Here is a 17,124-nt window from a genome sequence, read left to right as displayed (position 1 = left end):
ACAGGCACATTCTGTTCCTTAAATTCTGAATGAAAAAAGTTTAGGGCTACTGCTGTGTATCCATGCCAACATGATTCTATTCTTCTGGGTTACTAGGCTCTTAGCCATCTTGAAAGGACCATTCAGTGAGCAAGTTGAATGAAAAAAAACCCACACACATTCTTGTACAAACGATATAACAAGCAACCTAAAACTAGCCACTATGCTGATATTGATGTTTCTTAAAACATTTAAATATATTTATTTAGAAATTAATTTAATTATTTAGAAATACTAAGAATACATTTAGAAGTGTAATTATTCTATGATTCACACTGGAATATGCAGTACAGACCTGCATAAATATCACTTGCTGCCTACACAAAAACATCACTGGCACATATACAAGGCAGAAAGTTATTAAACGAGATCGCATTTTTAGTGAAGTCGACACAATTTATTCAAATTACACAATTAAAAACTTTCAAGTCTATCTTAAGCATGGCATGTGTCAGCAGGATCTCAGTACAATTACAAAACAGCTACAAAAACTACAATTGTTCTATATAAAAAATATTTTAAAATGTACAGGTTAATTTTAGAACAAACAAAAAAAACTACTGTAACGCCACAAAGATAACTCAAAAGTAGTGCTAACTTGATGGTCTAGTAGTACGTCTCTCTTTCCATCCAACCTGCAAGGAAAGAAAAAATATATATTTTTACAGTATATTCATACAGTGCACAGACATACATTAGTATTCATTTAAATACAACTGACAATCTACAATACAGTGCAATTGGTTAGAATAAGGGAGCAGATTACCTCCAGGGTTCCTTCTAAGGACGAGCTTTCTGATTTCATCATAAATAAAGATGAGAAGAGAGTATGGGAAGGCACAGAACCACCAACTGAGCCTGTATATAGAGCGCAGAACATAAACCGAAGAAGCAGGCAAGAAATAACTGTACATTTGTTTTATACAAATACATTTTAGCCTACTTGAGTGGGTACATTCTGAGAGCCACATCCATGCCAGGGCAGTAAGACAAGAAAGCCGCTAGTGCTGTTTCCTCAAACAATCCAAAGATCAGGATTTTGTTCCTGTAGTTGTAGACCAAAAAATGTGGTAAATAGACAATAAATGAATGAAAATCTCTTCAAGAGCATGGGCTTATGCTCATTCAGAGCTCATTTGTTCTCCCAGACTCACTTCATTCCCTGCTGGAAAACAGAATTACGCCTGGTCTTGCAGATAATCAGATCGGCCCACTGCACAATCACAATGCTGGCGAAGAATGCTGTGTGGCAAGTGAACTCCACAATCTTTCTCTGTTCATATGTCTGAGAAAACATAACACTGTGTTGGTCAAATACAAATCTAAAAGTATTACTTAAGAAGACTTCATGAAATATAAATTTGGGTTTTGGGGCTATATACAGCTATATGCTAGTGTACTCCTAAATGTTGATAACATTACATTTTAGTAGATGTACACTTCAGCTTGGAATAATGGCTGCTGAAAATGTTCCTCTTTTTACTGTATTTTTGATCAAATAAATGCATCATTGGTAAGCAGAAGACATTCAAAAACATTTTACTTTTGAATGGTAGAATAAATATTTTAAAATGTCTTTCTCTTGTGGGAAAAAAGAGAAATACTGTTGACACAAACATTTATCCAATCAAATGCCCTCTAGAATGAGAATGCCCCTCCCCCTTACTAGCATGTAGCAAATCATAATTCACAACTGTGAATCCGAAATCGCCCCGTAAACCCTCAATCACTATATTCCCTATGTTAGTCCACTAATACAGTTCACTTGAAGGAGTGAATGAAAATGAGTGAGTGAATTTGTTGAGTGTACATCGGCTGTACAGTCGTTATGTGGGATAGAATGAGTGCACTCTATAGATGGTTTCTGACACCAATAATGCCCTATAAGGGGGGCCATTTCAGATCCAGCCATAATTCATAATACCTACCCACTGTTGCCCGTAACTGTCCTCCAGGTCATTAACATACTTGTCATCCCAACCTACACGAATTCCTAGTAGTCTTGATGGTAAAAATCCATTTTCAGCAAGAATGACAAAGTATGCAAAAAATCCAGCCAAAGCCTGAATCATACCTGCAGAACCAGACAAGATCTTGCATTAAAATACTTTTTTAATTGTGAAGCAATATGACATATTCTAATGATTGTGAGAAGCTTTTATATGGTGGCATGTTAGTCAGCAAAAACTTGGAATAGGATTCTCAACATGCTAATTTAGCACTTGATCAAATACCAGTAAAAGTTCTTGGATCCTGACAGTAGTTTATTTACATTTACAGCATGGAAATATTGGGGCCAGTAAGAATTGTTTTAAAGAAATCAACAACTTTTATTCAGCAAGGATGCACAATTGATTTGCATTAAAAAAGTGACAATTTATACTGTTACAAAATATTTCTATGTTACAAAAGTGAGCTGAAAAGTCAGCTTTGCCATCACAAGAATAAATTACATTTAAAAATGTTAAATTGTAGTAAAATTTCACAGTATTAGTTTTTACTGTATTTTTGGTCATATAAAATGCACCCTTGGTGAGCATAAGAGACTTTCAAAACTTTTGAATGGCAGCGTATGCATTCTGGCAGATGTTTTTACGTTTAAGATATGTGTTAGTATCATACCTGTCAACACTCCCGCATTTCACACCCATCTCCCGCCCCCCTCCCGTTTTGTTATTTCTCCCGGGAATCTCCCGTAATTTGCATGGCCCAAACCTCGTTATATGAATAATCAAAATCTTAAAGTGACAGCAACCACTTATGATGACAATGTAATGAACAAAAGTAATTCCTCACTGCTCTTTAATAAGGATTAATCTATGTATAATTTATAATTTATGCAGTGCAAATCGTTTAATAACTTTTCAATTTCTGTATATGTCCTACTTGTTATAGAGGTAGGAAGGGCACATGTAGCCTATGAAATTTATTATGGGTTTATGTTTTTAAATTCACTTAAATTTTTTGAAGCCTAATAAATTTTAATGTGTTATTTCATTAAAGTGTCAATTAAATTTTATTTCATAGAGACATCAGTATTAGTATCAATGATACTGGCCTTTGTTCATAAAAAGATGTCATTTAAAATATATACTTATATTTTAAAAGAATTTAAAATATTCTTTCCATATGTTGTTTCTACATCAATTTGGAGATTAACTCAAATTATAACATAAAATGTATTAAAATATTAAGTGTTTTAATGGCGATTAATCATGATTAATCACAGAAAAAATATGTGATTAATCTAGTTAAGTTTTATTAAAAATTATGTATTAACATAATACCCACCATTTATAAGTCTCCCGGATTTTGATACTCAAGTGTTGACAGGTATGGTCAGTATGTATGTATTCTCCAGGAATCAAACAGACAATCTTAGTATGTTTACCACCATTATCTACCAATTATATACCAATCTACCAACTATCTACCAAAGGCGACTAGAACAAAGCCATAAAATGGCTACCTACCTATCTGCCCATATGCAATGCTAATAAGTCTTTCATTCACCAACTTGTCTGTTTTAGGGTTTCTGGGTTGTCTCTTCATGATATCACTCTCAGCAGCCTCATATGCAAGAGAAATAGCAGGGACCTTGAAAAGAAAACCAAATGATTAACTGTCATCTTTTGTAGAGGTGGAAAGACCTAATGCAAGAATGAAAAAGAAAATAACCCAGCATGTTCGGCACTGACCATGTCTGTTCCCAAGTCAATACACAGAATGGTAACAGTTCCTAGAGGCAAGGGGATGTTGGCGATAATGAAGAACAGGAAGGGTGTGATCTCAGGGATGTTACTGGTCAGGGTATATGCAATGGACTTCTTCAAGTTGTCAAAGATCAGACGCCCTAGTTTGGAGAGAAAACACTAATAAAAGAGCCCACAACATTGAGAAGATATGTATAAAGGTCTTCCGTACCTTCTTCTACACCTGTGACGATTGAGGCAAAGTTGTCATCTAGCAGGATCATGTCAGCAGCCTGTTTGGACACGTCTGAGCCAGCAATGCCCATAGCAACACCAATATCAGCCTTCTTCAGTGCAGGAGAATCATTCACACCATCCCCTGTTACCGCCACAATGGCTCCCTTTGGAAGATACATTATTTTTTAACAGCGGGAATTAAAAGTAAATTTGAATAATCTAAAAAAATTATTTGGCATGATTACAGTAACAATATAAAACCCAACTATTCAATTTTGCAAACAGCTTATTTTAATATCCAAATAATGCAATTTTACTCACTACCATTCAAAAGTTTGGAGTCAGTAAAAAAGTTCTCTCATGCTCAACAAGGCTGCATTTATTTGATGAAAAATATAGTAAAAACCATAATACTGTAAAATATCATTACAATTTAAAGAAACTGTAACTCCAGTAATCTGTAAACCAGTCTTCAGTGTCACATGATCCTTCAGATAATTTTCTAAAGGCCCCAAAATACTCACAGCGAAGTTCTTTTCTATTCTTTGTTTAGGGGTAAAAAGAAGTTCGAAATACCTTTGCAGCGATATAATGTTAGCAAACATCCGATGCCGCCCGCGCTACTAAGAGAGGCGCTTAGATGAATATGTAAATATGTGCTACTCCTGAAACGAACTCCAAACAAACCGATTTTGTATGAAAATACACCACACCGGTTCGTTTTCCCGATTTCACTTGAAATATATCGGGGCCTTAATATGCTGGTTTGGTGTTCAAGAAACATTTATCACTATTAGCAATGTTAAAAACAGTTGTGCTGCTTAATATTTTTGTGAAAACTTGTTTTCAGAATTAAATCAAATATGAATTTCTTTTTAAAAAATATCATACTGACTCCAAAATTTTAAATGAACATAATACAACTTACCGTAGTTGTCTTTTTATTTATAAAAGGGGGTTCCTCACAAGGGGGGATAACATTTTCGGGTCCTTGGAATCAAGAAGATTGAAAACCCCTGTTCTGAACTTTCTGTCTAATTGATGTATAAAGGTCCACAACCCATTATATTCAGAAGTTCAGTCATTACCTGTCGCTGACACCCCTCAACAATAATCAGTTTCTGCTGTGGCGACGTTCTGGCGAACACAATTTCTGTGTGGTACTTCAGAATATCATCTAGCTGTTCAGCCGTGAGGTCCTTCAGGTCTCCGCCGTGAACCACACAGGCCTTTGCATCTCTGAAAAGAGACATTCGCTGAGTTATTAGATTCATGTCAAGGCAAGTTCCAGTAACGTTTTTATTAAAACTAACACACTGTGATACCTGGGGTTGACCTCATTGACAGGTATATTCAAGCGAGCAGCAATATCTTCCACAGTCTCATTACCCTCAGAAATAATCCCAACACCCTTTGCTATGGCTTTTGCGGTGATTGGATGGTCACCGGTTACCATGATAACCTAATAGTTCAGAAATATATGTGTGAACTATAATTATATAATAAATTCAGCACATATGCTGGATTTGCATCTCTGCTTTACCTTGATTCCTGCACTTCTGCATTTGCCAACAGCATCCGGTACAGCAGCACGAGGAGGGTCGATCATTGACATGAGACCCACAAAGCACAGATTGTCAGTAGGGAAATTCACATCCTCAGCATCAAACTGGAAACCTTCTGGAAACTGGTCATCAGGGAGGTTGAAATGACAGAAGCCTGTTGGAGAAGAATGTGAATGATAAGTCCACAATTTGCTCAGGTCAACTCACAACCTTTATTTGAAGAAGCAGTTTTTGTTTTACTCTTTTACCCAAAACTCTTTCTCCAAGGCCCCCAAGCTCCAGATAAGCATTCTGAAAGGATTCTTTCATTTCATCGTCCAAATGCTGCTCCTTCCCTTGGATCAATATAGTAGCACAGCGTTCCAGGATTCTCTCCGGGGCTCCTTTCATGACCAGCAGGTGTTTAGACTCTGTGCCACCAGTTGGGTTCTTGTGCACTGACAGCTACCAAAGCAAGCATCAGATCATTTTAGATAATGATGAGATGCATTTTATTAGTAGTATGTGAAAATTCTGACTGTCAGTTGAACATGTTTATTTAGTGTGATTAATTAGAAGAAGAAAAAACACACACAAAGGAATGTTCCTACCACGCTTGAAACAACAGCTTTATGTTTTTGCAAACCCACAATTCATTCAACACAGACCCAATTCATTTTTTGGGAATTATTTATCTGCATTCCAAATAAGAATCCATATTGTTTTTGCTATACCTAGATATGGAAGATCCTAAATCCAGTACCTGATATTTGTTTGTAGAGTTGAAAGGGATTTCCGCCGCTTTGTCGTACTTTTCTCTCATTTCTTTCACAGATCCACAGCAAAGCTCAATGCATTTCAGGAGAGCGGATTCAGACGCATCCCCAGCTACATCTCTCTAAACATTTAAACACACAAGTGAGATATTTAATTTAAAATTTTACAAACAATTTTCACAATGAAAAGGTGACAAACATGTTTTTTACTTTTTAATTTTCATTAGGATCATTATTAAATGGTACACTGACTATCTAACTATCTATCTATCTATCTATCTATCTATCTATCTATCTATCTATCTATCTATCTATCTATCTATCTATCTATCTATCTATCTATATATCTATCTCTGTGATGTCAAAGCTGAATTTTCAGCAGTCATTACTCCAGTTTTCAGTGTCACATGATCCATCAGAAATGTTGATTTCCTGCTCAAGGAACATTTCTTATTATTATCAATGTTACAAAACAGTTGGGCTGCTTAGTATTTTTGTGGAAACTTTGATATTTGTTTTCATAATTCTTTGATGCAGTATACATACACTCACCTAAAGGATTATTAGGAACACCATACTAATACTGTGTTTGACCCCCTTTCGCCTTCAGAACTGCCTTAATTCTATGTGGCATTGATTCAACAAGGTGATGAAAGCATTCTTTAGAAATGTTGGCCCATATTGATAGGATAGCATCTTGCAGTTGATGGAGATTTGTGGGATACACATCCAGGGCACGAAGCTCCCGTTCCACCACATCCCAAAGATGCTCTATTGGGTTGAGATCTGGTGACACTGGGGGCCATTTTAGTACAGTGAACTCATTGTCATGTTCAAGAAACCAATTTGAAATGATACGAGCTTTGTGACATGGTGCATTAACCTGCTGGAAGTAGCTATCAGATGATGGGTACATGGTGATCATAAAGGGATGGACATGGTCAGAAACAATGCTCAGGTAGGCCTTGGCATTTAAACGATGCCCAATTGGCACTAAGGGGCCCAAAGTGTGCCAAGAAAACATCCCCCACACCATTACACCACCACCACCAGCCTGCACAGTGGTAACAAGGCATGATGGATCCATGTTCTCATTCTGTTTACGCCAAATTCTGACTCTACTATCTGAATGTCTCAACAGAAATCGAGACTCATCAGACCAGGCAACATTTTTCCAGTCTTCAACTGTCCAATTTTGGTGAGTTCGTGCAAATTGTAGCCTCTTTTTCCTATTTGTAGTGGAGATGAGTGGTACCCGGTGGGGTCTTCTGCTGTTGTAGCCCATCCGCCTCAAGGTTGTGCGTGTTGTGGCTTCACAAATGCTTTGCTGCATACCTCGGTTGTAACGACTGTTATTTCAGTCAAAGTTGCTCTTCTATCAGCTTGAATCAGTCGGACCATTCTCCTCTGACCTCTAGCATCAACAAGGCATTTTCGCCCACAGGACTGCCGCATACTGGATGTTTTTCCCTTTTCACACCATTCTTTGTAAACCCTAGAAATGGTTGTGCACGAAAATCCCAGTAACTGAGCAGATTGTGAAATACTCAGACCGGCCCGTCTGGCACCAACAACCATGCCACGCTCAAAATCACCTTTCTTTCCCATTCTGACATTCAGTTTGGAGTTCAGGAGATTGTCTTGACCAGGACCACACCCCTAAATGCATTGAAGCAACTGCCATGTGATTGGATTAGAAATTGAACAGCTGTTCCTAATAATCCTTTAGGTGAGTATATATGTATGCTTCTTAAAAAAGCATTAGCAGTTATTGTATAACTTGCGCACTGACCTATACACCCTGTGACATAGGTGAGTATAAGTATCAAAAACGAACCTTCACATCAAAAACGAACCTTCAGAATTGGCACGTTGGTCTGTTCTGCCAGGAACACAGCCCTGTTGCAGAGCCCAGCAACACGCGCCAATGCGGCCCAGGTGGCCGAGCTGCGGTCAAAAGAGGTCCCGCTCTGATTCTCTGTGGTGTCAGCCTCATGGATCTGGTTATCAAACCACATATGAGCTACAGTCATGCGATTCTGTGTTAATGTGCCAGTTTTATCGGAGCAGATGGTTGAGGTTGAGCCCAGGGTTTCAACAGCTTCAAGGTTCTTAACCAAACAGTTCTTCTTAGCCATACGTTTAGCTGTGAGGGTGAGACAAACCTAAAGAACGAGAAACAGAGAGTAGGTGTCATAAAAATATAAGGACCTAACCTTCAAACAAAGTAAGTTTGAACTAACTTACTGTGACTGTAGCAAGAAGACCTTCAGGCACATTGGCCACAATGATGCCAATAAGAAAGATAACAGCCTCCAACCAGGAGTAACCAAGAACAAGAGACAGAATAAAGAAAGAGAGACCCAGGAAGACAGCCACGCCTGTGATGATGTGGATGAAGTGTTCAATCTCAATGGAGATGGGGGTGCGGCCAACCTCTAAACCAGATGCAAGTGTTGCAATTCGGCCCATTACAGTACGGTCTCCAGTGCTGATGACGACACCACGTGCAGTACCTAAAACAAATGTGAAGTTTTGCATGAGAAGAAGAGGACACCAAAGTATCAGGCTTAAAAATCAATTGATAAATGAAAACTGTATTCATCAAAAATACATTAAATGGCATTAAAGACATTTATAATGTTACAAAAATGTCTATTTCTTTTGAGATTTCCATTCATCAAAAGAAGTTTCATGGTTTCCACAACCATTTTCAACATTGATAATAATTAGAAATGTTTTTTGAGCATTAGCACAGATAAATCTAAAATCAGCATGTTAGAATGATTTCTGAAGGATCATGTGAAAATGTGAAAAACCCCTGAAAACTGGGGTAATGGCTGCTGAAACTTACATTTTAAAACATATTTAAATAGGAAACCTAAAATATTATATGTATATATAAATTATGTTTCAATGACTCACTCATTAAGAGAGTCACTCAATGGTATAATGAGTAATAATAAAAGTAAAAGTGTCAATATAAAAATAAAACAAAGTGTATGAGTTGATTTACAATGAAATCGTTACAATTATGAGGATAGAAGTGAAACACTTTCCTGAACATCTCTAGTGAATGAGAATATAAAATACCTTCTACACAATTGGTGGAGAAGAAAGCAATATTCCTGGTCTCTAGAGGATTATCATTTGAGAAATCCGGGGAACGTGTCTGAGGCTCTGATTCTCCAGTCAGAGAGGAGTTATCCACCTTAAAACATCCAATTTAAAAGATGTGTTTACATAATGCCACTGCACCAGACAGGAAATATGAAGTTCACACTGCACTGATCATATAAAGTAAGAAATGAAGGCTCATAATAACCTTGCAGCCATGTGAGCCTACGATTCTCAGGTCAGCAGGGATCCTGTCACCGCCTTTTACTTCCACCAGATCACCAACCACCACTTCTTCAGCGTTAATTTGCTTCTTCTCACCATCACGGACAACCAATGCTTGCTAGAAAAGAAAAAAATAATAATAAGACAAAACTACAATGTATTTAAGCTTGTAGATCAGTTTATTAGGTTTAAAGACAAAAATTGTAAATTTAAAGGGATAGTTCACCCAAAAATGAAAATTCTGTCATCATTTACTCAAATTCAAGTTGTTCCAAACCTGTATAAATTTCTTTGTTCTGCTGTACACAAAGGAAGATATTTGGAAAAATGTTTGTAACCAAGCAGATCAGGTCTCTCCAACCATTGACTACCATAGTATTTTTTTTTTTCTACTATGGTAGTCAATGGGGGCCGAGATGCTTGGTTACAAACATTCTTCCAAATATCTTCCTTTGTTTACAGCAGAACAAAGAAATTTAATCAGGTTTGGAACAACTTATATTTGAGTAAATGATGAACTATCCCTTAAATGGCCAAAAAATTAGGAAGAAATACGTACCTGGGGAACCAAATTCTTGAAAGAGTCCATAATTTTTGAGCTCTTAGCATCTTGATAGTACGAGAAACATCCGGTGATGATAACCACAGCTGATAACACAACTCCCAAATACAGCTGCATTGCACAAAGAGATAGACAAGATTAGATATAATACATAAAAGAAAGGAACACACTTATTTTTCAGCATTCCCTCTCACATTGTCATTGGCAGGCTCATCCTCCATTGCGGCCTGAATGCCATATGCAAGAAAGCAGAGAACGGCACCAGTCCACAAAAGCATGGAGAAACCTCCAAACATCTGCTTACAGAACTTCACCCATTCTGGGGTAGTTGGAGGTGGAGTGAGGGCATTAGGTCCATCACGGGCCAGAATCTCTGCCGCACGGGCGCCTGTAAGCCCCTGATGAAGTCACAAGGAGACTATGTTAGTTATTTTTTTCACTAGTGATTTATTAATAGTCATTTTATAAAAGAGAGAAGACTTACTCTGCTCAAGTCTGTACCATACTTACGGTGGAGCTCTTCCAAAGTCAGTTTGTGATCATCCTGTAATATATATATTATACTGAAAGATTCAGTTTTGGAAAACTTATCAGAGTGTACTATACTGAAACAAAACTGTAAGTAAAGACTTACCATATCCACTTCCTTTTTCAGCTCGTCCATATCATTCTCCCTCTTCTTGATTTTGTTCTTTTTCTTCCCTCCTTGCTCTGACGTTGCCGCCAGCTCGTACTGGTCCCGTCCATCCTAAAATAGATGTTTGAAACATTAAATAATAACTTTAGGAGTTCTTGGCTGTGACAATTGTTTCCCCTAAGTCATTTTGTGGCAAAAGTAAGGTTATAATTCACCCAAGGAATAGATTAAAGCTGCTGTCCGTAAATTTTTTTGTGTTCAAGATTTACCAAAATTTTATAATGAGAATGTACAACATTAATCCATTTTCCAAACCGTGTTTTTGTCTAACCGTGATTCATTATGGTACACTTATAATAAGTGTTTATATTGGGACTATTTCAGACCGGTCTGGTAGGAACCGCTGCGGAGGAGCACAGTCCCTGCGTGACTCGCCATAGACATAAACAGAGAGAAGTAGCTCCGGCTGCAATGTTCTTCCACAAGACGCATGCAGTTCTGTTTATTAACCGCTAGAGCGCAAAAAATTACGGACTGCAGCTTTAAATTAAATAAAAAATCTGTCATTATTTACTCACTCAACTCAGACTGTGCTGGTTGCTCTTTTCCATACCATTACAAATGCACGATACATCGGCCACAATATCGGTATCAGCCGATATATGTTCATTTTTAATGTTATCATTATCGGCCAAATGCGAAAATGTGGCATATATATGTTCATTTTTAATGTTATCGGCCCAGTGTGAAAATTTCAATAAATAATGGATTATTTCCTTCAGCTGAGACACTTCAGATGCGAACTGTTTGCCATTATGGTTTTGAATTGCTTCAAATATGATTGTAATCACTTTAGAAAGGAAAATACAGTTAAGTCAAACATGTGCAGCACAGTTCTGTCATATAGGTATTAAAATGAGAAACTTATAATTGTGTTTGGGAAATGGCTTTTAATGTTGAGACTTTTGTTTTTGTAATCAGGCTCTCAAAAAGTATATAAAATGTAGAGTTAACAGCCAATATATCAGTTATCGGCTTTCAAATATAAATAATTATCAGTTATCGGTAACAGCCAAAATGCTCATATCGGTGCATCCCTACTTTCAAGCTACTAAAAAGTATTCAAAAACACCATAAAAGCCGTTTGTACGGCTTGTGCGCTATGTTACAAATTGCCAGAAGTCATACAATATATTTAGGTGAGAAACAGACAGACATGTACATTGTTTTTTACTATAATATTCTCCTCCTGTAGGCTTCTAACCTGCTACCAGAATATTGCATCAGTGATTTGCATTCAAGAACCAAATTAGTTTGATTTGTGGATCAATCATTCAGACTAATTCTTGTAATTGGACCAACAGATTCCCTGGAGAGACCTGGCTCAAAAGAGTGATTTGTAAGCCTTCAGAAAACTTGAAAAGAGGTTGAACGGACCACTTTTGTGATACTCTGGTGCTTTTAAATCCTTTTTAAAACTTGGGCGATTTAGGTCTCGTTCATTGTAACTGTGTCAAAAAGAGGATAGAAAACAAATGTTCTCCAAATTTTCTCGTCTTGATTTCAGCGGAAGTCACAGAAGTTTAGAAGAACATGAAGGTAGATGTTAATAATGACAGATTTTTCATTTTTTGGTCAACTATACCTTTATTAAAAAGAAAAGGAACCAGCATCTAATGCAAACTTTATATTAAATACATCACTTATTACATCGTATCTCATGTGGTGAAGATGAGGGCAAACCCAACTATCAGATTACCAAAACATATACAAATTACTGCCAACCTCCTGAGTTCTCAAGGGTCTTTGATGTATTTTGTAGGGATCAGCTGTCTCTTGATATGATCAGCTATATGGAACAACAAGTCTAATAATGTTCTGTGGCACAGAGCCAGTCTCAACTAGGGACATCGAAGCAACCATGTCATCTTGGTCTCTATCCAAAGAAAAGAAACAAGCGGAAGCAACAAAGCTTTTCCCACAGTACATTTCATTCCCAAAAGAGAACATGAGTAGGCAAAAGTGGGAGTATCATTAGTTTAGCCCAGAATATCTGTGAGGTTCAGTCACACATTAACAAATATGCAACAGATAAACACCAGCACAATACTTGTGCTCATGTTTTATTCAGCTGTCCAGTCAACCAGAGTTCAATGCAATTGTTGCCTCAGGCAAACATGTTTTGCCACCTTCAAGGTTACACACAGGAGTGTGACGGGAGCAACTGTGTGAGGATGAAAAAATGTTTCATCACTTGCAAACAATCCCACTTAACACCCAATCAAACACGTTTGGTTATACAGTGAAAGTACCTATGAGTCAATACTGTGAAAATAGGTGCAGCACATTAGGAGGCAAGCATCTACACGTTGACATATTTTCTCTTAAAAAGGATTAGAAAGTTTAGTCGTAATTCTGGTGTAGCCTACTGACCTAGATATAAAAAGCACACAATGTTCTTACGGGGAGGAGAGAAAACACTCAAAAACAACAACCTGTGACTAACTCGTATTTAGGAAGTAAGAACATACGCAACAGTCACATTGCGCAAGAACAATTACAATGAACGTGCAAAACAGTGGATGCACAGTTTTAAATCATGATTCCTAACTGCTAATAATGGCTGGAAATAGTGATGAATAGTAAGTTATGAGCATGCACTCAACAGGTCACTACAGCCTATACGACACTCCCACTTCAAACTGAAATACACATTGCAGTCATAGAATAAGAAACAAAAAAACACTCCACAACCCAACAACATAATAACTAGCAACACAGACTCTGAAATATTTCTTCCACTTAGTTTTCATTAGGCTGCACTAGATAGGCCTAATGAAAACTGAGTAGAAGAAATATTTCAGATTATGTGTAGTATATTTTTCATCATAATACAAACCGTGGTAACGTCTACTCCAGAGCTTGTTGCCTATTTGCCACCAGCGATCTTCAGATATTGAATATAATCCGTATTTTCCGAAATACGTACCTTGACCTCCATTAATCTAAAATATGCTTAAAATAAAACGCGTATTATTATTATTAAAACATATTTTACTTACCCCGACTCCCATTTTTGCTTGTGAACGGCGACTGTGCTACTTTATGTTCACTTTCAAAACCCTTTTCAAATGTTTGGAGCAGAGCATCAGATAAGCAGCGCCTCTGCTGCAACTCAAACTCATATGCGAGTCTCGATAACAAGTCTGTGTAGAAACTGAACAACCAATAGGAAGAGAGCAAACCCTGTGTGTAGCCTGTGTGTTTGTGCGTGTCTGCACAAGAGGAGAGAAGTGTAAAATCTAAGGTTTGAATGCACTGAGAGAACGTAGCCTATAGGATATACCAGTCAAAAGTTTGGAATCATTAATATTTTTTAATGGTTTTGAAAGAAGTCTCTTCTGCTCACCAAGGCTGCATTTATTTGATCAAAAAAAACAGCAAGTTATTGTGAAATATTTTTACAATTTAAAATAACTTTTTTTCTATTTGAATATATTTTAAAATGTAATTTATTTATGTGATTCAAAGCTGAATTTTCAGCATTACTCCAGTCACATGATCCTTAAGAAATCAATCTAATATGATGATTTGCTGCTCAATAAACATTTATTATTATTATCAATGTTGAAATCGGTTGAGTAAAAAAAAAAAAAATCAGGATTATTTAATGAATAGAAAGTTCAAAAGAACAGCATTTATCTGAAATATAAAGCTTTTGCAACATCATAAATGTCTATACTGTCACTTGATCCATTTAATGCATCCTTTCTGAATAAATGTATTACTTTCTCCCCTATATATATTTACTTTTTATATTAGCTACTCTAATAATAATGTGTGAGATAAAATAAATAGAACAGAATAAAATAAACTTTTACTTGAATGTTAAATCAAACATTTTACCCCCCCCCCCCATTTTTTTATATTACCGTAATTCCTATATTTTTGAAAATCTATAATCCAAACAAAACAATGATATTCAGTGCAGTGTCATAATCTTATAATGCGCAAAAATATATCTAAATAACAGGAGTATAAGGAAATGTACAAGAGTATTAACAGTAGAAATACAGCAAAATATGAACACAAAAAAACATGTTCTTGAAACATTAACACATGGAATAATGTCTGTGTGTAGGATATTGGTATACAAAAACTGCATAGATTTTATGGATTATAGATTTATTTTTTAAACATAAGTCTTTACCTCATCATCATATTGTTCTATTAAATTCATTACTATTTTGATAAAAGCAACAAAAAAAGAAAAGAAAAATTTAATTGAATTTTTCATCATTGGTTGCTTTTGCCTCCCTTGCATGTTTTACTCTGCTTGTAAGGAAACCATGACAATGTGGGAAACCAAGAACAACGCCAGGAAACCTACAAGTGGCTAAAAGATAATACAGTGTTGAGCTGGTGCCATCGAGTGCAAAGAGGGGTTGCTGTGTAGATTTGGAGTTGTCCTATAACATTATTGGTATTATGCAACATCATCATAATTGTAATGTCTAAATACTACTGCATTTTCAACGCTTTAACATGAGGTCTTAAGACATAGTATGTAAGAGCTTTGGCGGTAATCTGTGTGTAGAGCTAAACCACGCTTTTCTGACACCAAACATTCTTAAATGCCTGAGAAATATCAGTCACACGCAAAAGACTGCGAATGGTGTGAAGCAAGGCCACTTCAATGGGTTTTCCAATTTCATTTGATGCATTGCTTTTATTTTATGTGTAAGCCTGTGATTACAAACGGTTATATCACTCAAGCACACACAAGCCTCTGTTTGGTGTTTTATCTGTTTATGCCAAAGGGACACAGATGCTACCTTAGACAAATGCATTGTAATTCTCCCTTTTCAATCCCTTTGATCTGATCACAAATCCATTAAAGGCATTTCTCTCAATAGGACATATCAAAGACCAGCTCCGGTTTCTCTTGATCTCCGTCCAGCTCGCATTAACCATCTCCCCATTTCAGACGTCCATAGAGGTCCAAATATAGACCACACGCACCTTTTAAACAGGTCAGTCTTTTCATGGATCCTAGCCCTACAAACACAAACGTGTCACTCTATAGACAATGTTTTAGATAACACAATCCAAACCCTGGACTGAGATACAATGGCCACTGTAACGGTCCTGACAGTTGATGGAAAAGCCATTTCTTCTGTCTTAGAAGAGCACTAGTGCTGGTGGGCATTCTGTATGTGGCTCTCTTTACTGATGCCTGTTTATAATGATGTGTCAAAACCTGTTAGACAATGAGAAAATTAATGATTGGGGATGTGACCATGACAGCAAACAGAATGGCATTTCATATTAACATGGCATATCAAACAGCTGGTTTGACAAAATCCCTCTTTAAAAATGCAAAACAGATTATGTGCATAAAGTGTAACCGCTTATTTTGCATTTAATACACAATGTGAAATTGACGAAACTGAATCCTCAAGGCATGGAGTAAATATTTCTAATGGCTATGGCGTTGGATCCGAAATGTCAGTGTTGAAATGTATTGGTAAGAGGTTCATTGTAAAAATATCCAGTTAAATTTAAAATGGAAAATTGACACTGTAAAAAATCTGGTTACCACAGGATACCATATTTTACAACTATAAATTGTATACTAATTGACTGGAGTTAAGTCAAATTTGGGTTTTTCCCAATACGCATACTTGTGCAGAACAGAAAATAAGATATTTGGAAGAATGTTGGTAAACAAACAAAGTTGGTGAACAATGGCTTACATGGAAAAAACTGACATTTCTATATATGTTACAAAAAAAGAAAAGAAAAAAAAACACATTTGGATTGACATTTCTTGAGTAAATTATGACAATTTTTTCTTTCATTTTTGGGTAAACTTGGTTACACTGTATTTGAAAGTGTCTTTGTTACACTGTAATTATACATTTAAGTGCTGAGTAAAACTAACTAACTACATGCAAAATGGCCAATAAATATTTACATAAATATTTTAATTGAATTTACTTAGTTGTAGTTGTAAGCTGCACACTTATATTTAAACATATAAATAATACGCTTATTCCACTCTTATATTTTGGATTATATGAACATATTTATGCTGTCCAAAATATATTTTAAAAATAAAATTTCCATTTTCCATTTTAGATAAAATATATAAATATATATATATATATAAATATTAATATAATATATAAATGATGTTGTTTACATATATATATATAGGATTAGGATTAGGGTTTGGTTTGCATGTTAGTATGCATCATTTATAGTTATTACTATGTAACATTTGTAACAATGA

At 36.2% G+C, this 17,124-nt stretch overlaps 1 protein-coding gene across 1 annotated transcript; it reads right to left on the bottom strand.

Annotated features, from left to right (window-relative positions):
• Positions 1-223: 223 nt before the first annotated feature.
• On the bottom strand, positions 224-14,098 carry atp1a1b (ATPase Na+/K+ transporting subunit alpha 1b). The gene is made up of 22 exons (XM_079821435.1): positions 13,892-14,098; positions 10,827-10,940; positions 10,677-10,736; positions 10,387-10,590; positions 10,190-10,303; positions 9,614-9,748; positions 9,382-9,499; positions 8,536-8,804; positions 8,145-8,453; positions 6,276-6,410; positions 5,782-5,977; positions 5,512-5,687; positions 5,294-5,430; positions 5,057-5,207; positions 3,964-4,132; positions 3,738-3,892; positions 3,513-3,636; positions 1,968-2,113; positions 1,194-1,324; positions 983-1,084; positions 806-897; positions 224-674 (listed from the first exon to the last, which is right to left on the bottom strand). Exons 1-22 carry the CDS (start codon positions 13,901-13,903, stop codon positions 646-648), a joined length of 3,078 nt encoding a protein of 1,025 aa, XP_079677561.1. The 5' UTR covers positions 13,904-14,098; the 3' UTR covers positions 224-645.
• Between the last annotated feature and the right edge of the window lie 3,026 nt (positions 14,099-17,124).

This window comes from Gobio gobio (assembly GCF_949357685.1).
Source record: "Gobio gobio genome assembly, chromosome: 7".
NCBI classification, from domain to species: Eukaryota; Metazoa; Chordata; class Actinopteri; order Cypriniformes; family Gobionidae; genus Gobio; species Gobio gobio.
This window is presented reverse-complemented; position numbering and strand designations above follow the sequence as displayed.

Bases quoted from the DNA above. Each gene is read 5' to 3' on its own strand.
- atp1a1b (XM_079821435.1), bottom strand. The intron at 10,304-10,386 runs GTGAGAGGGAAT...TGTGCAATGCAG, and splicing joins ATGAGCCTGCCAATGACAAT to CTGTATTTGGGAGTTGTGTT. The intron at 5,208-5,293 runs GTATCACAGTGT...GTCTCTTTTCAG, and splicing joins GTCAATGAGGTCAACCCCAG to AGATGCAAAGGCCTGTGTGG.